The sequence below is a fragment of the Manis pentadactyla genome, chromosome 1, assembly GCF_030020395.1.
Source record: "Manis pentadactyla isolate mManPen7 chromosome 1, mManPen7.hap1, whole genome shotgun sequence".
In the NCBI taxonomy this organism is placed as follows: Eukaryota; Metazoa; Chordata; class Mammalia; order Pholidota; family Manidae; genus Manis; species Manis pentadactyla.
Window position 1 is genome coordinate 193,123,144 of NC_080019.1, and position 22,595 is coordinate 193,145,738.

The 22,595-nt window shown below is 44.5% G+C and overlaps 1 protein-coding gene across 1 annotated transcript in view; it reads left to right on the forward strand.

Moving 5' to 3' along the window:
* BACE2 (beta-secretase 2) overlaps positions 1-22,595 on the forward strand; it is an 89,470-nt gene that overhangs the window by 50,548 nt on the left and 16,327 nt on the right. The window contains exons 7-8 of the mRNA XM_036876915.2: positions 1,740-1,889; positions 6,871-7,039. Of these exons, the coding sequence (XP_036732810.1) occupies positions 1,740-1,889; positions 6,871-7,039 (319 nt within the window). The remainder of the gene's footprint in view (positions 1-1,739; positions 1,890-6,870; positions 7,040-22,595) is intronic.

The following is a 22,595-nucleotide window of genomic DNA, read 5'->3' on the forward strand; positions in this document are numbered from 1 at the left end:
CCTCCGCCCTGGGTGGGCCCTGCGGTGGTCCCTCAGCCTTCACCCGTGACTCCCAGAGTAGCCCAGATGGTGCCCCTCAGAGCCCCCACTTACCTGTGCCATGCCATCTCTCGGCTTCCCCAGCGCCCTCCTCCTGGACTGCTCCCTGCCCTGTAGCCCTTCTCGGGGGCATCCCTTGGTGGCCTGTCTCTCGGGGTGGGTCCAGGGACCCTCTCCACCCTGCTCTCACTCCTAGGCGAGTCCACTGCCTCCCACCAGCATTGACTAGCCAGTGTGGCCTCTAGCCCAAGCCAGCCCCCAAGTTTGGATTCAGAGAACCAAGGACCCTCAAATCCTGCCAGACACCCCCATCATGCCCAGCAGAGGTCGGCTCTCCCATAAAGGTGTGGTGGCGGCCCTGGGCCTGTGCCCCCCTTCATCTCCAGCCTGCCTTCCTCAGCAGTCACCTCCGAGGCATCATCCACACCCAGTGGGTACACCTGCCTCTGCCCGCCTCCCCACCCACCTCACCTATGTCTGCCCCTCAACCCAGCCTTGCTGCTCCCTCAAGGACACTCCCTCAACAAATGCCCCTTGCTCAGTCCCTGCCTATCACGTGCTCCCCAGCCCACCATGTGCTCTCCTGCTGCCACCAACCTCCTTACACGCTCTCTTGGCCCCGCCCCATCACATGACCCCCTGACTCCGCCCCATCACGTGCTCTTCTGGTTTTGCCCGCAGCAGGTGCTCCTCTAGTTCTCAACTGAGCAGGGACATTGTGCTACTTATGTTCAAAGGGGTGCATCCGGCACCATCCTTCCCTCTGGTTGTAGCAGGCACAGGGCAGGTCCACTCTGGAGCCTTTCCTGGCCTGCTGAGCTGGGGTAATTTACCATTAATGTGTAGATTCAGCAACTAGGGGACAGTGGCATCGCTCTCCCAGGCCCCTGAGAAGAGGTGAAGGTGGATGGTCTGTGTTCTTGCATTTTCATTTTCCCACAAATATTTCCTGAGTCTCCTATGGGCTAGGGGTTAGGACTACAAGGTGGGCCAACAACAGACTTCTGTCCCTAGAGGCCTGAAATTCTAGGGCCAGAAACAGAACCCAGCACATGGGCACATGTGACATAATAACTGCTACAGGAAGAAAAGCCAAGGAGGACAGGTCCATGGTGGGTGCCAGCATTGTGGGAGGAGGCAGGGAGGGCTTCCTGGACAAGGTGGCATCTAAGCTGAGATCCGGAGGAGGAGAAAGATGGTCCAGAAGAGCAGAGAGCCCCCCCAGGGCTCTGCACCAGGAGGAAACTTGCTGGGCTCTGGCAATGCAGAGGAGAGGTGATGCCCAAAAGGGGCTTGAGGGCCACATTTAGGATCTGCTCTGTGTTCTCAAGGGTCATTGCCCACTACTGTGTGGCCTCAGGCAAGTTACTTCACCTCTCTGTGCTTTGTGCTCCTCATCTGCAAAGTGGAGAGGATAACATTGCCACACTGCTGGGGGTGTTTGAGGATTAAGTATTGCTGCAAAGCACTTATACTGGTGCCTCCTACCAGTAAGTGTTCCACCTGCCTCAGTGATTTCAATAATTGTGATTTTGTCATTGCCATTACTCTTCCAGAGGCCGATGTCTCTGCTACGCTGTCCAAATTAAACATTGTTTATCGCCATGGGCATCTGGCGAGGTGCTGAGGAGAGCCGGGAGCTGTTTCCTGTTATGTGCCAGACCAGTCATTTTTTCCTCATGTGATCTTATTTTGTCTAGATTCCAGAATTCTCTGATGGTTTCTGGACTGGGTCCCAGCTGGCATGCTGGACAAATTCTGAAACACCTTGGTCTTACTTCCCTAAAATCTCCATCTACCTGAGAGATGAGAATTCCAGCAGATCATTCCGTGTAACTATCCTGCCTCAGGTATGAACTCAGATCTGTGCTTTTCTCTCTGTAACGTGTACCCGCAGAAGTAAAACCCTTCATGCATAATGTGTGTAGATATCACACGTGTATTGGCCGTCGATTGCCATGATAGTGCTGTGTACAGAACCCAGCGGCTGAGCGGTGAACACTCCCCGCTCACGAGCGTGGGCAGGTCTGCCGACCCTGGCAGGCTTGTTCTCCCACCTGCGGGCAGCTGGAGGTCACCCGGGGCTCGGATGCCTTGCCCACATTGCTCACGTAGCTGGGGCTCGGCCGATGCAGCAGTGGGACCGTTGTCCCTCCCCTTCCAGCAGCCGACTCACGTGGTGGTGGTGAGGTTCTGCAAGAGGCGAGACCTGCAGGGGCTCCTCGGCTCTGGGCCTGTGCGGGCACCACCCCCTGCAGAGAGCTGCCCCAGTAAGGCCGAGGCCCGCTCCCGTGCCCGGGCGGGGGAGGGCGCGCTGCATCCCGGCAGGAGGGGCCGCAGAGCCATATCACGGGGCAGTGGCTGTGAGTGAAGTCAGACAATAAGGAAGTTTTTGCCACAAATACCACAGCACCAATATATGTTTTTTTAAATAAAACTGGATTCGCAGAGATGAAGACGTCCTTTTTCCCCCGTCTTCACTAAGTTAACTCCTTCTTCATCCTAAGCCTCTAATCAAGCAGACCAAATCCTGACTCGGTCACATCTCCCCTCCTCCTGTCTGTCCCCATGGCTCCCCCACCCCACCCCCCGGTTCCCCTCCACCAGGTCAGGAACCGCCAGAACGCCCTCCGCGGACCCCAGGTCCCTTCCCTCTTGTCCTTTTAAAGCCATGACCGGATTATTCTTCCCAGGCAGCAGCTTTCAGCCTGATCCCCGCTGCTGTGAGCGGGCAGTGAGTCACCGCTGGTTGAACGGCCGTGGCCTTGCTCCCCGTGTGGCCTTAGATGACCTCCCTGGACCCTGCACGCATCTCCGGCCTGGCTCCTGCAGTGCCTGTGACCCTCCGCTCATCCAGTACTTCACGTGCACTCCCGTCTCGTAGCCTTTGCTTCTCTGCCCACCCCACCGCCTGAAATGCCCTCTCCTCCCCCTCCATCTGTGGTTCCAGATTCTTCCCATCCTTTAAAACCCAACTCAGACAACCACTCTTTTGTTGAACCTCTGCTGAGCAGAATAACCCGTTTGTGAGCTTGCCCTTCAAACTCATAATGCATGTTTTCTAGTCGACGTATCCGGCATGGACTTGTATCTTTAGGGTATCTTTTATGCAGTTGCCTTTTTCATTTGACTTCTGTTTCCTTTAAAAACACACACACACTCTTGTATTTCTAATGCAAATTATTCATTCCGAAGGTAAGGACCATGAGATTTAAATATTGTCCTTCCTTCTCAACACTGCCCTGCAATAGGGGTGGTGCAGAATAGCTGTTTGTTGGGCAGACTGATCAGTGTGTCTTTGTTGTGATTTGGTGAATTTGGGATAAAAGAGTGGGATGGGGATAAGAAGGAGGCATAATGTCAGAAGGAGAAAGTAAACGATAATGTTGCCTTTTCCTCATTCTCAGCTTTATATGTGGGGATGTTCGTTCCATGAATGGAGGGCTGGAGGGGAAAAGATTGACAGCTTCCAGAGAAATTCAGCCCACCCAGGGACACATACACGGAGAGCTGGAAGGTTGAGTTCTGTTCTCAGCACTGTTCTTGACCCTCACTGTAACTGGGCAGATCGCTTAGCCCATTGTGCGTCTGTCTCTTTAACAAAAAGAAATAATAATTCTTGCCACAGACATTTTCAGAAGACTGTGATATCCTTGGGTGAACAGCACTGCATAGAATAACATGTTTTCAGCATCTTTAAAGACACGTGCTCTTGATGACTAAATTCTTGTCACTCAAACAGCAAAATGTGGACATGATTTCATCAGTGGGGTTTGTACAGAAGTTGAAACCTCACTTGAGGACAAAGGTGAATCGAATGTGTACCAGTAAATAAATGGCATGCGTTTTGGTAGGTAGTCTCAGGAACTCTTAAGAAGCAGGAGAAGAAAGCAGACACTCAGGGGGACAATCCATTACATCCAGGGAGGTGACAGCCGTCAGAGCTGAAGGCTCACTGGGGACTGCCAGCTGCTTCTAGGGGTGAGCACAGGGCAAGTGCAGGACACTGAGGAAGAAAGCTGGGAAGTATTGCACTTGATATGCATATCTCTGCATAAGGACTCAGTGGCAGTCTTGCTTATGAGACTAGATATTTTTTGGCTGTCTCTGACATATTCACAGTTTCAGATTTTAAAAATCTGCTTTTCACTGCTATTTTCTGATTTCTTGTTCAACATCACCATCCCATTTGCCTCCCACTGCCTTACTGAGAGAGGACTTGCCTTGGGACTTGTGAACCCCACCCGACGAGAATCTCACAAGCCCCATGCCAGCGATCCACCCCTCAGGAGCAGCACGGGGCTGGGGCTGGGGGAGTCCCGGGGGGTGTCATTTCCTAACACTGCCACCGTGCTGCCCAGCCCCTTCCTGACATTTTGGGCAATCATCAGGACTCTTTGTCACCCAAGTTTTAGGTTCTAGGCCCTTTCAGACATCCACAGAAATAGATGGACAAATGCTTGCTAGTGGACGAAAGAATCATGTCAAAGGCAATTAAGTTTTGTCTGTTTTGAAAATACTATTTTTCAAAACACAGGGACTGAATCTTATTTGGCCTGGTTACAAAAGCAGCCCCCGACCCAAGCCCACAGGCAAATTCTGATTTATTTTTCTTCATATAATCCTAGAAATATAAATAGTTTCTATCTAAATACCACTGGTTCGCCTATCTGTGCAATTTTAGTTTAAGGCAGATAGTTTCCACTGAGCTCCAGCAATCTGCAGCTTTCCCAACGTGTTACAGAATTTACAGGAAGTCAGCAGGGGCACAGACTGAAAGGACAGAAGAAAGGAGAACTGGGTTGCATATTTTTGCATGAGTATCATCAGTTGTGCCCTATCTGATCATCATTTGGATCTTATTATAGAATTAGTTTGTTCAGAGGGAGGGGTATTTGTCTGTGGGTGTGTGCATGTGAAGAAGGGACTACTTCCAGAACCGTAGGTGAGAGCGTTTGGCGAAAGCTGTGTGCCCCACCTTTTCCCATTCTTAAGTTGTTGTGGAGAAGTTGTATGTTTCACTTCACACTGACCCAGCTCAGCACCCTCACTCAGCGTGTCTTTAGGAGGCCCTGCTACATGCCTAGCACACAGTGAGAAAAGGTGATTCCTACCCTTGCAGAGGGTTCACAGGCAGACCCCCAGCAAGGCTGTGACAGCTACAACAGTCCCCTGAGTGCAGCTTGCCTCCTGCCTGGCACCTTCCCTTGCACCCCCCTGGCAGCCCCTACTGCTGGAGACTTTTCAGACTGTGCCACTCCCTCTCACAGTCACCGCCTCTCGCACCCCTCCAGCCCATGGAGCCCAGGTCTCTGCCTCTCTGGGAGTCTCAACTTTTTCCTCTAAATCTTTCTTGGCGCCTTTGCCCTTTAGGGCTAATTATTACTCCCAAGAAGGTCCTTTTTCCTACTCATTTTGCATTTTGTTGCTTTTTTTCCTGATATTGGTATTTTGTCAGGCTAAGCCACTGTATTCTCTTAATTGCCTGCATCTGAATGCTTTGCTACTAAAAACAAAGGGACTAAAAACAAAAAAAAATGTTGTTCCTGACATACACATTGGTTTGCTCACGGAGTGTTCTTAACTTTGACTCAATGCCCCCACAGACTCTTGGGCATCCCATGGCCATACCGTGTTTATTTGGCCTGCAGAGCACCTGCTAGAAATGGCCCCACATGTGTCAGGGCTTCTTAGCCGTCGGTGGTGTGTCTTCTCTCTGTGATGGCTTCTCTCTCTTTTATGAGGAAATCATTGTACTTCTTTCTGTCGTGCTGCCCACTGTTAAGTTCTCTTTGGGAGGATGACTCCCAGGGCCAGTTAGGAGCCCCTGCTGTAGTTCTGAGAGAGAAGGAGAATGAACTGGGCCTGGGGGAGCCATGGAGATGGGAAGAGGCCAGACTGAGATTCCTTTCCAAAGGAAGGCCTGCAGGCTCTCGTTATGGTTTCCATGCAGGCCCAGTGCTCAAGGGCCTGAATAACTGGGTGAATCCTGGCTTTACTGAGACAGAAAACCTTGAGAAAAATGCAGATTTGGGGGTAATATCCAGAGTTCCATTTTTTAAGTTATGTTTGAGATGCCAGTTAAGTGGCAAGTGGGTAGATGGACATAGAGCAAGGCTTATGGCAGCAAAGGTCTGGGCTAGAGACGCAGGCCAGGGTAGTCTCTGCAGAGCGCACCGGGGGTGTGCTGTCGGGCTGTGTGGGCCGTCTGGGGAGGGGAGACGGCTTGGAGGCCAGAGCCCTGGGGTGCTGCAATGCGTACAGGTGTGGGCAGTGAAGGGGGCCCAGCCCATAGGCCTGAGCAGGAGCAGCAGGGAGCTAGGAGACAGGAGAGAGCACCCTTTCGTACAGGTCAAGTGGAGAAAGAGTTTTAAGGGGGAGGGAGTTAGCTGGTCAGTCTTACCTGAAGATGGGGCCTGGTGGAACACGTCCCATTCTATACCTACTGACCTGTCTCCCATAGAGGCGAAGCTTCAAGGGGGGCAGGGACCATGTGTTACTTATCTTTATGTAGCTGGTACCCAAGACAGTATTTTGGCCATATCAAGTGCTCAGTAAATAACTGCTGGCTGGCTGGCTGGAAGGATGGACATCTTCTGTATGCCTGTCCCTGTGCACATTTACAGGCAGTTCATGTTTCTATCACTTTTGGTAATATTTACACTATACTTATAACCTCAACTCGTGGGCAGAAGGGCTGCTAACATCCTCTGCTTTCTCTGTAGGTCCCCAGAGCACCTTGGAGTGTTCTGAGCATACTATGAACTCAACAGTTTTATGGTCTGCCTGATTCATGGGGGGTTTTTTTGTTTGCTCTTTCCTCTTAAACAGCTTTACATTCAGCCCATGATGGGGGCTGGCCTGAATTATGAATGTTACCGATTTGGCATTTCACCCTCCACGAATGCGCTCGTGATTGGTGCTACAGTGATGGAGGGCTTCTACGTGGTGTTTGACAGAGCTCGGAAGAGGGTGGGCTTTGCAGCGAGCCCCTGTGCAGGTAAGTGGTGCTTGAATAGGACCGGGAACATAACTAGAGTACTTAATGTCGGTTAACTCGCTTGGAAGCAATCCTTGATGCCAAGTCAGTTGCCATTGAATTGTTCCACGCATGCCTATCATCTTCGATCAAAGTCTTATCAATAAAATGTACTGTGGGATTGCTGAGAGGAATCTGTGAGACAGTCCACATCAAACTTTAGCCCAGTGCTTGGCATGTGGCAAATGCTCAACAAATGTGAGTTGTTACAGTTATATCTCATTAAACTTAAAATGACATCTCATCCCAGGAATAAAAATATCTCATGGCCTTGGAACAGATCACAGTTTTTTGGTAAGGGAAGCAAAATGAATAAAGAAGAAATTATAGGTAAGCTGTGTGTATTTTTTCCCTCAAAGAAATCCTCTTTATGAAATAGGAAGTGAATGCCTGTCATTGCTGTTTCTCAAAATTCTAAAATAATGATATCAAAAAGCCCATTTTTCTCATAGAGTTCCTTTGAAGAGAGGGTGTGGGGGTGACAGCAGCATCATTCAGTAAAGTGTAACTTGAGGATTGGACAGGTCTTCAGAGAAACCAGGAGAGCAAGATAAAGTTGACAGGATAGTCACAACTTGAAAACGGACTGTTCACACAGCACACGGCATGCTGGGAGGGTCAGGGGCTTCTGATGACTAGCCCAAGCCAGGAAGAGGCAAATCACCGATGTGGGCCTGAGCTTGAATTGCTGGGAGTCGGGGGCAGCGGAGAAAGCGTGTGCTCCAGGGAAGCGGCTGGGGGAGTGGCAGCACTTGAAAACGGGACTTCGGAGGACAGAGCATTCTGGTGCCCTGGACTGGGAGTCAGGAACAGAATGAAATCCCCAAGTTGTGCTGATTACATGCTAAGGCAGAGAAAAATTGAGCCAGTGTCCAATGCCAGGAAGAAAAGGAACTGACAACAAGGAGGCAGAAGAGGAGGAGGTCTGGGAACACACAGGACGGCCATGCAGTGAAGGGAAGGAAATGCCCATCTAAGGAAAACAGCCTTGAGTGCCAGGGGAGTCACAGGGCAGGCAGGAAGCCGGCCATGCTGGCGGCCTCGGCCCTGACCAGATCTTCACTGCGATCTAACCAGCATGAGAATCTGGGGGAGAGCCGCGGAGATGAGGGTGCGCAGGCAGAATGCCAAGTGATCACAGCCAACTTCCATGGGGGTAAGGATCTCAGTTATTATCTCTCGCTACCTAAATCATGGTCTTTAGATGGGAATCCTGGGAAGGAAAGCAGGTAAAGGGTGCTTCATGTCTTTGTTTCAACACACTGCCATTCCTCCAAAGCCAAAATAACATTTTGGAGACTGGAAGAAGAAGAATATTAAAAGGGAAAAAATACATCAGGGATAATAGGCCAATTCATATTCCATATAATTAAAGTCACTCAACACCATGTACATATTTGATGTGCTGCGGTCTGTCTTTTTCAGTATCAGTGCAGGCTTCTTTAGCTTTGTGTTAGTGGACAGACTTGGAAACCTTGCAACTTTTCATTTCTTACCTTAGTCACGAGTAGATATTTCCCTTTCAGATGTGCACTGACTTCTAGCCTGTTAGGTGTAACATTGTAGACCTTTCCCTGCAGCCTTATCTGGGACTATGCAACTTGAGATATTACTGAACTTCCTAACTGTGAATATTTTACTCCTTCCAAACTAGAGAATTTAAGAACTAAAGCAATTTTCCCTACAATTGCTGTTCTCTTGTTAAATACCATTAAAGTCGAGGCTACTATGGCAACAGCCTTACATCGTCCATTTAATATTGCAGAGGGCGTAATCACCGTGTGTTTCCGGAGTGAATTGCTGTTGGAAATAGTTTAATATTAGGCATCTCCAGGCAGGGCACATTCTTTCCTGCATTTCATCATATATTCTTTGTTAGGGGCTCTTATATAACTTTTTTTTGTTGCTATTTTAAAAAATAGATATGTAAGGTTTTGGTACTTAAACATTTGATTTTACCAATGGTGGGAATATACATGGATATGTCTCCTCTTTGGTACAAATTGTGTAGCTATTAAAGTAATTACTTCCCCAGGGGCTGCAAGTAGGAGCCAGACAGTGGTCCGTAACACCGTAATAGATGGAAGAGATGTCCTGCCTTTTTTTCTTTCTAAAAGTGCTTTTTTAAAATTTATAACACGCTTTAAGTAACAAAGGAAGTGTTTTAAATTACAGAAAATCATGTGGTATGTATACACACTTATGGAATACCCAGACTTAATAAATGTACGTACAACCATAACAAATCTAACATTCTGTTGTATTTCCCTTAAAAATTTGTCATAGAAATAAATAAATAAATATAGCCAAAGCCCCACCCCACTACCTTCCCCAGAATTACCCTTTAATCCTGAAATTGGCATGTGTTCTTCTCAAAATTACTGCGCACTTATAATTTCACTACATAGTCAAAAGTACCTTGGACCTATTACCTGTTGCTGTGGAACAACTTACTCCAAAATCTAGCATCACTTTTGACCTTGTGCAGGTGTAGTGGGTCAGGAATCGAGGAGTGGCTTAGCTGGGTAGTCTTTAAGTGTGCAGTAGCATTATGTCTATAAAAAACAATGTACATGCCTTAATTTAAAAAGATTGCTAAAAAATGCTAACCATCATCTCAGCTTTTTAGCAAGTTGTAATCACTGACCACAGATCACCATAACAAATCTAATAATAATGAGAAGGCTTGAAATAGTGTGAATATTACCAAAATGTGACCCAGAGACATGAAGTGAGCAAATGCTATTGGAAAAACAGCACCAATGGACTTGCTCAGCACAGGGTTGCTACAAACCTTCAGTTTGTAAACAGTGCAATCTGAGAGGTGCAGGAAAGCAAATCTCAATAAAACAAGATCTGCATCTATACCTGGATCTGTTTCTGAGCACTGTGTTTGACTCTTATTAGTTTAGTTGTCCACCCTGTGCACATGGTTTTAAATCTGTCATTATGATAAGACTTGATACGTGTCAAGACTGGACTCTTCTTCTTATTTATGTTGTCTTGGCTATTTTTGTCCTTTTATTCAGTTTGTCAAGATCCTTAAAGAACCCTGTTGGGATTTGGATTGGAACTGCACTGGATTTATAGATTAACTCAGGAAGAAATCAAATATTTATTATACAAGTCTTTGCTGTGAATGTGCTAAATCTCATTTGTTTAGATCTCCTTTAATCCTACAGTGACGTGTAGTTTTCTCCAAAAAGGTCTTACACATATGCTCATTACCAGAAGCCTCTTAGCTCTCACTGTTACTATAAATTAGATTATTTTTTTAAATTACATTTTCCAATGGATTGTTTCATATATAGGCATGTACTTTGTTTTTGTGTTTTGTTGGTATATTAATCTTTTATCCTGCCATCATGCTGAATTTGCCTTCCTTTAAATAGTTGTTAAAGTCACCTGGATTTTCTATGAAAGCAGTCATATAATCTGCAAGTAATATATTTTTTATCATTTCTAATCTTTGTATATTTTATTTATTTTTCATTTTTGTGATGCCTTTAGAGACAACATTGAGTAGAAATGGTTATGATGGATGTTGTCTTTTTCCTCACCTTAATGAAAATGCTTACCATTATTTCATTCAGCATATTCATGGGGTAGGTTTGTGGATTGCCTTCTAACCCTCAGTTAAAGGATTCCCAGCTTGCTGAAACTGTTTAGTATGAATAGAAAAACTGTTTGGCAATTTCTACAAATGTTAAATGTATACCCCCTTGATGACCCAACGATTTCACTCTTAGGAATATGCAAAGGAGACATGAATGCCTGCGCCTACCCAAAGACTTGCCCAGAGCAGCTTTATTCATAAAACAAACTGAAGTGCTGCATCACTGTCTTGCCAGTGGGTTTCAGCCCCGGGCAAGTTCACTATGGATTCAGTGAGACCGAGGAATGACAATGGAACATTCTTGGGGTGAAGAGGTTTATTACCTGGCTTGTTTTCCAAGCGATAGGTCAAGTACTAGAATTACATCTGCACCCAGCAGTCTGCAGGTCTGTAATCCTCTGTCTCTCCCTCGCCCAGAGTACTGGGCTGAGCTCCTTACATAGTGACTCAGTCAGTAACAGCTTATTGCCTTCAGGTGTGGAAGCAGTAGCCTAGCAGCAGGCCAGTTACATCATCAAGTAGTTTAGGTTCAGGTGAGGATCCTGGCATAGAAACCTTCACTTTATACACAATCACTCAGTAATTGTATTAGTTACATAAAAGTGTCATTTTCATCAAACTAAAAACAGCCCAAAGTCCAACAAAGGATAATGGATCAACAAATCATCAACTTTCCATTCAGTGGAATACTATCCAGCGATTTCCTTTCTGCTCAAGAGTTTACTTTAGGATTTCTTTTTTTTTTGTGAGGGCATCTCTCATATTTATTGATCAAATGGTTGTTAACAACAATAAAACTCTGTATAGGGGAGTCAATGCTCAATGCACAATCATTAATCCACCCCAAGCCTAATTTTCGTCAGTCTCCAATCTTCTGAGGCATAACAAACAAGTTCTTACATGGAGAACAAATTCTTACATAGTGAACAAGTTACATGGTGAACAGTACTGAAAGTTCACAGAAACTTTCAGTTTTGCTCATGCATTATGAACTATAAACAGTCAGTTCAAATATGAATACTCATTTGATTTTTATACTTGATTTATATGTGGATACCACATTTCTCTCTTTATTATTATTTTTAATAAAATGCTGAAGTGGTAGGTAGATACAAGATAAAGGTAGAAAACATAGTTTAGTGTTGTAAGAGAGCAAATGTAGATGATCAGGTGTGTGCCTGTAGACTATGTGTTAATCCAAGCTAGACAAGGGCAATAAAACATCCACGTATGCAGAAGATTTCTCTCAGAACAGGGGGGGTGAGGTTCTAAGCCTCACCTCTGTTGATCCCCAATTTCTCACCTGATGGCCCCCCTGCGACTGTGCCTGTCTTAGGTTGTTCCTCCCTTGAGGAATCTTACCCGTCTCTGGCTAACCAGTCATCTTCCGGGGCCATACAGGGAAATGTGAAGTTGGTAAGTGAGAGGGAAGCCTTATTGTTTGAAAAGGTTAGCTTTTTACTTCTTTGCATTTTTATGCCCTGTGGCTTCTATGCCCAGCATTTGTCTTGAGGTGTCTTTACCACTTGGAAGAATTATGATACTCGGTAAATTTGATAGGCATGAATTCTATTTAAGGGTTGTAATTAGGAAGGAAGAAGAAAAGCTATAGAAGTAACAGGCGGAAGAAAACATGGGAAGATTGATTATTTCTTTGACATATCTTCTTGTAGAGTAACTTCAGCATGTATAGGTTTTAAGCTACTACTTAAATTGCACACACACATTAACATAATAGGAGTACAGTTACATAACCAAAGCATACCTGTAATTACCAGCCATCTCCAGTGAAACCAAGAAAACCAGTTAGGCACCTTAGGCATTTGTGAAAACTTATCTATGATATGGTGGATATTGTCCAACTGAACTTGAACAGTCTGAGAGAAATCAGACAAATTAAAACAACCCATTCCTGGGGACTGTTCACATCCCTTATGTTCTTTTAACAGTAAATGGTCTGTAGTTGTAAGATTTTGGAGCGCTACAATTTGCACTTCTCCTAATTCTTGATTGAGTTCCAACAGTATAGATCCAGTCAAATTTGTTGTTTTACTGTATGCACAGGCCAGCTTAGATATCTCCTTCTTCATTCCCATGGCAAGTCCAGGAACTGGTGGGATGAGTGCATCTACAGCTGTACCAGTGCGTGGATCGCTGTTGGGGTTTTTTGATGATCATCTTCTGGCATGAGTCTTCCAGAGAGTGCTGATGTTGGAAGTTCTTTTTCATATCGTATCTTAGTTCATTTTCGGGGTAGCCCAATTAGGCTTTGATCCTCTGTATAAACACAAACAGACCCTTTGCCTACACTTTTATATGCCCTTTATACCCTTGTGTAGAACTCATTGGAGGTTACCACCCAGGAACTGCCTTTTTTTTTTTTTTTGTTATCACTAATCTACACTTACATGACGAATATTATGTTTATTAGGCTCTCCCCTATACCAGGTCTCCCCTATAAACCCCTTTACAGTCACTGTCCATCAGCATAGCAAAATGTTGTAGAATCACTACTTGCCTTCTCTGTGTTGTACAGCCCTCCCCTTTCTCCCACCCCCCCATGCATGCTAATCTTAATGCCCCCCTACTTCTCCCCCCCTTCTCCCTCCCTACCCACCCATCCTCCCCAGTCCCTTTCCCTTTGGTACCTGTTAGTCCATTCTTGAGTTCTGTGATTCTGCTGCTGTTTTGTTCCTTCAGTTTTTCCTTTGTTCTTATATTCCACAGATGAGTGAAATCATTTGGTATTTCTCTTTCTCCACTTGGCTTGTTTCACTGAGCATAATACCCTCCAGCTCCATCCATGTTGCTGCAAATGGTAGGATTTGCCCTTTTCTTATGGCTGAGTAGTATTCCATTGTGTATATGTACCACATCTTCTTTATCCATTCATCTATCGATGGACATTTAGGTTGCTTCCAATTCTTGGCTATTTTAAATAGTGCTGCAATAAACATAGGGGTGCACTGATCTTTCTCATACTTGATTGCTACATTCTTAGGGTAAATTCCTAGGAGTGCAATTCCTGGGTCAAATGGTAAGTCTGTTTTGAGCATTTTGATGTACCTCCATACTGCTTTCCACAATGGTTGAACTAACTTACATTCCCACCAGCAGTGTAGGAGGGTTCTCCTTTCTCCACAGCCTCGCCAACATTTGTTGTTTGTCTTTTGGATGGCAGCCATCCTTACTGGTGTGAGGTGATACCTCATTGTAGTTTTAATTTGCATTTATCTGATAATTAGTGATGTGGAGCATCTTTTCATGTGTCTGTTGGCCATCTGTATTTCTTTTTTGGAGAACTGTCTGTTCAGTTCCTCTGCCCATTTTTTAATTGGGTTATTTCTTTTTTGTTTGTTGAGGCGTGTGAGCTCTTTATATATTCTGGACGTCAAGCCTTTATCGGATGTGTCATGTTCAAATATATTCTCCCATACTGTAGGGTTCCTTTTTGTTCTACTGATGGTGTCTTTTGCTGTACAGAAGCTTTTCAGCTTAATATAGTCCCACTTGTTCATTTTTGCTATTGTTTTCCTTGCCCGGGGAGATATGTTCAAGAAGATGTCACTCATGTTTATGTCTAAGAGGTTTTTGCCTATGTTTTCTTCCAAGAGTTTAATGGTTTCATGACTTACATTCAGGTCTTTGATCCATTTTGAGTTTACTTTTGTATATGGGGTTAGACTATGGTCCAGTTTCATTCTCCTACATGTAGCTATCCAGTTTTGCCAGCACCATCTGTTGAAGAGACTGTCATTTCGCCATTGTATATCCATGGCTCTTTATCAAATATTAATTGACCATATATGTCTGGGTTAATGTCTGGATTCTCTAGTCTGTTCCTTTGGTCTGTGGCTCTGCTCTTGTGCCAGTACCAAATTATCTTGATTACTATGGCTTTATAGTAGAGCTTGAAGTTGGGGAGTGAGATCCCCCCTACTTTATTCTTCTTTCTCAGGATTGCTTTGACTATTCGGGGTCTTTGGTGTTTCCATATGAATTTTTGAATTATTTGTTCCAGTTCATTGAAGAATGTTGCTGGTAGTTTCATAGGGATTGCATCAAATCTGTATATTGCTTTGGGCAGGATGGCCATTTTGATGATATTAATTCTTCCTAGCCACGAGCATGGGATGAGTTTCCATCTGTTAGTGTCCCCTTTAATTTCTCTTAAGAGTGACTTGTAGTTTTCAGAGTATAAGTCTTTCACTTCTTTGGTTAGGTTTATTCCTAGGTATTTTATTTTTTTTGATGCAATTGTGAATGGAGTTGTTTTCCTGATTTCCCTTTCTGTTGGTTAATTGTTATGTATAGGAAAGCCACAGATTTCTGTGTATTGATTTTGTATCCTGCAACTTTGCTGTATTCTGATATCAGTTCTAGTAGTTTTGGGGTGGAGTCTTTAGGGTTTTTTATGTACAGTATCATGTCATCTGCAAATAGTGACAGTTTAACTTCTTCTTTACCAATCTGGATTCCTTGTATTTTTTTGTTTTGTCTGATTGCCGTGGCTAGGACCTCCAGTACTATGTTAAATAACAGTGGAGAGAGTGGGCATCCCTGTCTAGTTCCCGATCTCAGAGGAAATGCTTTCAGCTTCTCGCTGTTCAATATAATGTTGGCTGTGGGTTTATCATAGATGGCCTTTATTATGTTGAGGTACTTGCCCTCTATTCCCATTTTGCTGAGAGTTTTTAACATGAATGGATGTTGAACTTTGTCAAATGCTTTTTCAGCATCTATGGAGATGATCATGTGGTTTTTGTCTTTCTTTTTGTTGATGTGGTGGATGATGTTGATGGACTTTCGAATGTTGTACCATCCTTGCATCCCTGGGATGAATCCCACTTGGTCATGGTGTATGATCCTTTTGATGTATTTTTGAATTCGGTTTGCTAATATTTTGTTGCGTATTTTTGCATCTACGTTCATCAGGGATATTGGTCTGTAGTTTTCTTTTTTGGTGGGGTCTTTGCCTGCTTTTGGTATTAGGGTGATATTAGCTTCATAGAATGAGTTTGGGAGTATCCCCTCCTCCTCTATTTTTTGGAAAACTTTAAGGAGAATGGGTATTATGTCTTCCCTGTATGTCTGATAAAATTCCAAGGTAAATCCATCTGGCCCGGGGGTTTTGTTCTTTGGTAGTTTTTTGCTTACCGCTTCAATTTCGTTGCTGGTAATTGGTCTGTTTAGATTGTCTGTTTCTTTCTGGGTCAGTCTTGGAAGGTTGTATTTTTCTAGGAAGTTGTCCATTTCTCCTAGGTTTCCCAGCTTGTTATCATATAGTTTTTCATAGTATTCTCTAATAATTCTTTGTATTTCTGTGGGTTCCGTCGTGATTTTTCCTTTCTCGTTTCTGATACTGTTGATTTGTGTTGACTCTCTTTTCTTCTTAATAAGTCTGGCTAGAGGCTTATCTATTTTGTTTATTTTCTCCAAGAACCAGCTCTTGGTTTCATTGATTTTTGCTATTGTTTTATTCTTCTCAATTTTATTTATTTCTTCTCTGATCTTTATTATGTCCCTCCTTCTGCTGACCTTAGGCCTCATCTGTTCTTCTTTTTCCAATTTCGATAATTGTGACATTAGACCATTCATTTGGGATTGCTCTTCCTTTTTTAAATATGCTTGGATTGCTATATACTTTCCTCTTAAGACTGCTTTTGCTGTGTCCCACAGAAGTTGGGGCTTAGTGTTGTTGTCATTTGTTTCCATATATTGCTGGATCTCCATTTTGATTTGGTCATTGATCCATTGATTATTTAGGAGCGTGTTGTTAAGCCTCCATGTGTTTGTGAGCCTCTTTGCTTTCTTTGTACAGTTTATTTCTAGTTTTATGCCTTTGTGGTCTGAAAAGTTGGTTGGTAGGATTTCAATCTTTTGAAATTTTCTGAGGCTCTTTTTGTGGCCTAGTATGTGATCTATTCTGGAGAATGTTCCATGTGTACTTGAGAAGAATGTATATCCTGTTGCTTTTGGATGTAGATTTCTATAGATGTCTGTTAGGTCCATCTGCTCTACTGTGTTGTTCAGTGCTTCTGTGTCCTTACTTATTTTCTGCCCGGTGGATCTACCCTTTGCGGTGAGTGGTGTGTTGAAGTCTCCTAGAATGAATGCATTGCAGTCTATTTCCCCCTTTAGTTCTGTTAGTATTTGTTTCACATATGCTGGTGCTCCTGTGTTGGGTGCATATATATTTAGAATGGTTATATCCTCTTGTTGGACTGAGCCCTTTATCATTATGTAGGTCCTTCTTTATCTCTTGTTACTTTCTTTGTTTTGAAGTCTATTTTGTCTGATATTAGTACTGCAACCCCTGCTTTCTTCTCGCTGTTGTTTGCTTGAAATATGTTTTTCCATCCCTTGACTTTTAGTCTGTACATGTCTGTGGGTTTGAGGTGAGTTTCTTGTAAGCAGCATATAGATGGGTCTTGCTTTTTTATCCATTCTATTACTCTGTGTCTTTTGATTGGTGCATTCAACCCATTAACATTTAGGGTGACTGTTGAAAGATATGTACTTATTGCCGTTGCAGGCTTTAAATTCATGGTTACGAAAGATTCAAGGTTAGCCTCTTTAGTATCTTACTGCCTAACTTAGCTCGCTTATTGAGCTGTTATATACATTGTCTGGAGATTCTTTTCTTCTCTCCCTTCTTATTCCTCCTCCTCGATTCTTCATATGTTGGGTGTTTTGTGCTGTCCTCTTTCTAGGAGTGCTCCCATATAGAGCAGTCCCTGTAAGATGTTCTGTAGAGGTGGTTTGTGGGAAGCAAATTCCCTCAGCTTTTGTTTGTCTGGGAATTGTTTAATCCCACCATCATATTTGAATGATAGTCGGGCTGGATACAGTATCCTTGGTTCAAGGCCCTTCTGTTTCATTGCATTAAATATATCATGCCATTCTCTTCTGGCCTGTAGGGTTTCTGTCGAGAAGTCTGATGTTAGCCTGATGGGTTTTCCTTTATAGGTGACCTTTTTCTCTCTAGCTGCTTTTAAAACTCTTTCCTTGTCCTTGATCTTTGCCATTTTAATTATGTGTCTTGGTGTTGTCTTCCTTGGATCCTTTCTTTTGGGGGTTCTGTGTATTTCCGTGGTCTGTTCGATTATTTCCTCCCCCAGTTTGGGGAAGTTTTCAGCAATTATTTCTTCCAAGATACTTTCCATCCCTTTTCCTCTCTCTTCTTCTTCTGGTACCCCTATAATATGGATAATGTTCCTTTTGGATTGGTCACACAGTTCTCTTAACATTGTTTCATTCCTGTAGATCCTTTTATCTCTCTCTATGTCAGCTTCTATGCGTTCCTGTTCTCTGGTTTCAATTCCATCAATGGCCTCTTGCATCCTATCCATTCTGCTTATAAACCCTTCCAGAGTTTGTTTCATTTCTGTAATTTCCTTTCTGGCATCTGTGATCTCCTTCCGGACTTCATCCCATTTCTCTTGCGTATTTCTCTGCATCTCTATCAGCATGTTTATGATTTTTATTTTGAGTTCTTTGTCAGGAAGACTGGTTAGGTCTGTCTCCTTCTCTGGTGTTGTCTCTGTGATCTTTGCCTGCCTGTAGCTTTGTCTTTTCATGGTGATAGGAATAGTTTGCAGAGCTGGGACGAGTGACGGCTGGAAGAACTTCCCTTCTTGTTGGTTTGTGGCCCTCCTCTCCTGGGAGAACAGCGACCTCTAGTGGCTTGTGCTGGGCAGCTGCACACAGACAGGGCTTCTGCTTCCTGCCCGGCTGCTATGGAGTTTATCTCTGCTGTTGCTGTGGGCGTGGCCTGGGTGGGGCAGCTGCTCCAAAGTGGTGGAGTCGCGTTGGAGGCGGAGCGGCTGGGAGGCTATTTATCTCCGTAAGGGGCCTCCCTGCTCCCTGCAGCCCAGGGGTTAGGGTGCCCAGAGATCCCCAGATTCCCTACCTCTGGATTAAGTGTCCCGCCCTGCCCCTTTAAGACTTCCAAAAAGCACCTGCCAAAACAATACAACGAGCACACACACAAAAAAAAAGTGGCTGCTCGTTTTTCTTTATTCCCTGGCGCCAGCCTCAGGCATCTGCTCACTGTTCTTGCTGCCCTGTTTTCCTAGTATCGAGGGCCCTGCACTCTGGCCCGGATGGCTGGGGCTGGGTGCTCGGCAGTCCTGTGCTCCGTCTCCCTCCCGCTCTGCCTGCTCTTCTCCCGCCGGGAGCTGGGGGGAGGGGCGCTCGGCTCCCGCGGGGCCGGGGCTTGTATCTTACCCCCTTCGCGTGGCGCTGGGTTCTCTCAGGTGCGGATGTGGTCTGGATATTGTCCTGTGTCCTCTGGTCTTTATTCTAGGAAGAGTTGTCTTTGTTATATTTTCATAGATATATGTGGTTTTGGGAGGAGATTTCCGCTGCTCTACTCACGCCGCCATCTTGGCTCCCTCCTGCTTTATGGCTTTTGAGTTTAAAGTCACATTTTAAATGGCCTTCCTCATTGAAATTCTTTTGTGATTTGTTTAAGCACTTTTATGTTTGATTTACCTTGGCATAGTCTGTATGGATTAAACCTTTTTCTTCCAAAAATGACTACCCCATTGTTCCTATAATATGTATCAAATAATCCCTATTCTCTTCAGTAGTTTATAATTTACTCTTATTGCATAGCGAGTCCCAGTAAATATCTGGGAGATACATATTTACTTCTAGATTTTCTCTCTGCTCCATTGGTATGTCTTACAGGATTCGTTTCCTCCCATTATTCTTTTTGTTCAAAACATCCCCGCTATTCTTTTTTATCTTTTGCTTTTTGAACTTTTTAATCAGCTTGCTTAGTTTAAAAAAGTGTTGGCACTTTAGTGAATTTTTAATCACTTTAAACACAGTAATTGTATGTGTAATCTCAAGCATTTGTTTCTGTTTTCCTGTCATTTATGGAGAGCTTACCTCCCTGTTTCTGTGTCTGTTGACTGTTCTCTCATAGTGGATATTTTTCTCACTTGGCTTGCAAATTTTTGCTGTGAGCCTATCTTCAGTAGGAGTGCTTTGTTCCTTGGGAGAGAGTTCAGTGTGCTTTGGGATGGAAAAATGTTGCTATAAAGCAAGTTTGCATTGGTTTCTGCTGAGTGTCCTCAGACCAGAACTTTAGGGTTCCTGCACTAAGCTGGGTAAAAGCAAATGCTTTTGGAGATCTGGGGGCTCCATTTCCCAGGGGAGATTCTTTCTTCCCTCCTTGCCCACCCCTCTTCAGACTTCAGACAGGGTCAGTCTCCCCTGTGGGTAAATCTCCCAGTTCCCTCCTCCGATGGGCCAGGCTTTACTGGCTCTCCACTCCAGTGCCCGTCTTCTTCGTGCTGGGCCCATGTCTTCTGCTCTTCCCCTTTCTCCAGACATAGGAACCCCAGTCCTGTTTCTGGGCTCAGCTACAATTTTAAAAGTTGGGGGTTATCTCCTATCCTCATTTGTATGTGTTACAGAAGGAAGTTCTACCTTTGTGCCAACGTGCATTTGGTGAGCCAGAATCTTTGGGAGCTGACGTTCTCTCCCAATGTGCTATGTTTTGTTTTTACAATAATTTGTGTTTGGCCGACAACACCTTCTTGTGGGGTCAGGCTTGTCTCTTGGGGCTGGGACAGGGTGGGAAGGAGAACAGTGAGTGGGGGCTCTTAGAAGAATCTCATGGGGTGCTGTTTAAAATACACATGGTCCATATCCTCTCCTCCTTTTTTGAGCAAGGTTATCAGAATGGTGGCTGGTGGGAGGGTGAGGAGTATTTTGGATCTGCAGCTTTTCTTATGCAGCCCTACCTCTCCTCACCTCACCCCCACGCCTACAGAGAGTCGCTATTCCAGTCTCTGAGCCAGATAAAGAAGGCGGCGGTCACGTGTGTCATGTTGCTGGCCAAGCTGGGTCTTCAGCACAGTCTTTCAGACCAAGACCAGCTAAGGAGACTGGAGCGATGTGATGCCTGGGCTTAGTGTCCTGTAGCTAGAAAATAGTAGAGTGTTAAAATTGGCAACTCCCTCTTAATCCACCCAAGCTTCTCAAATGCCACCCTCCTCTTTTTATAGATTGAGACATTTAGCACCCAAGAATGGTATAGATTTCAGCTTATACAACTCGCGATATATCATGGATTGTGGCAGTCATTTCACTATGAATTTTCCTTGCTGCAGTTTGAAAAGGGATCATCTGGTGCATGTTCATGTTTAAAAATAGGCAAGTTAGCTTTTAAAAACAGAGTTTCAAAGACATGCCTCTGCCATCTACTTAGATACAATCAAAAGATGCCAAAGCCAGGAGCCCCTAAGACACAGACCAGGCAGCCCTGCTTACTCATTTTCTAGAAAGAACACTGAGATCCGATACTAAGTGGCCTTCACATGGTGACAGAGCAAAATGGCCCTAGGTCTGAACACCTGTCCCATAACTCCAAGTAAACCATGGTGATTCAGAAAGCATTTTAGTACCAAATCAGTCTAAGGGACAGTTCACTGTATTTTATCTCCTATGGTGAAAAAAAAACCTGACCATTATCATTTTTATACTTGGTAAATTGGTGTATCTTCCTCAGGCACTCATTATCATCTGGGTCCCCACCTGCTGGGGGACAAGACAGAGAAGGTACATAATTAAACTTTTAACCCAAGATGTTGATCAAAGGTTTAAAATAACAACATGTTATTGGGTAATACTTAGGAAGCACTGACTTATCCCAGGCACATGCTAAGTGCTGACCATTCATTGACTTGGTTATCCACACGAGACTGATCTGTAGCTGTGTCTTATTATCCCCATTTTACAAATGAGAAAACTGGGGGGCAAAGAAGCTAAGGCCCTGGGCCAAGATGACACGGCTCCTCAGTGGGAACCAGGATTTGAACCCCAGAAGTCTAGCTCCAGGGTCCATACTCTTAACAACTGCCTACTATGGCCTCTCAAAAATAAACCCAATATAAAAACATTAGAATCTGTTCTATGACCATAGCAATCGTAGTGTATGTCTATATATTAGAATCTAGAAATACTAGCATCAGTCCCCAAGCACCAAGCAGAGAGGGCACTGGTTTCATTTTTCTTTCTTAACCTAAATGTGATTATTTCTCGTGTATCCTCTGACATACTTTTTTGACTATGTTGTTCTTTTAATTCTTTTAACAGCTTTGAGATATAATTGGTATAAAATGAGCAGCTTGTGCTACAAGGTACAGTGTGAGAGGTTTTTACATATCATGTGAATTGGAGAAAGCCAGGTGTCCTTTGTGTCCCTCCTTTATCCTCACACTGCCAGCACACCCACAGCACTTCTGACACCAGATGGGAGGGTGGGGGTTCTGCACACCAGGCAATTCTGTGACACCAGCTGAGTGTCCTACAACTTAGCTCAGTTCTTACACTATCTTCCTATAGATGCCAAGCACGAGTCAGGGTCTCCACCCATGCCTCTCACCCATTGGCTGAAAACTGGAGGTTCTCACATCCCTTCTAGGGTTCAGTTCATCTGCTAGAGCAGCTCATAGAGCTCAGGAAAACAATTTACTCACTGTTTACCAGTTTACTCTAAAAGGATATGATCAAGGATACAGATGAACCTCCAGGTAAAAGAGATGCCCTCTCTGGGTGCACCACCTCCCTGCCCTTCACATGCTCACTGACCTGCAAGCTCTCTGAACCCCACACTTTGGGGATCTTTATGGAGGTTTCCTCATACAGGTCCATTTCTAGTCCCTCCCTCCTCTCTGGAGATGGGCTGAAAACTCCCAAGCTATTCATCATGGGTTGGTCTTTCTGGTGACCAGCCCCCTTCCAGGAGCCCCCCCAGAGTCACCTCAGTGCATACAAGGAAAGATGCTCCTGTCACTCAGGAAATTACAAGGGTTTTAGGAATGCTGTGCCAGGAACTGGGGGCAGAAACTACTATGCATATTTCTAGTATGTCACAGTATGCAC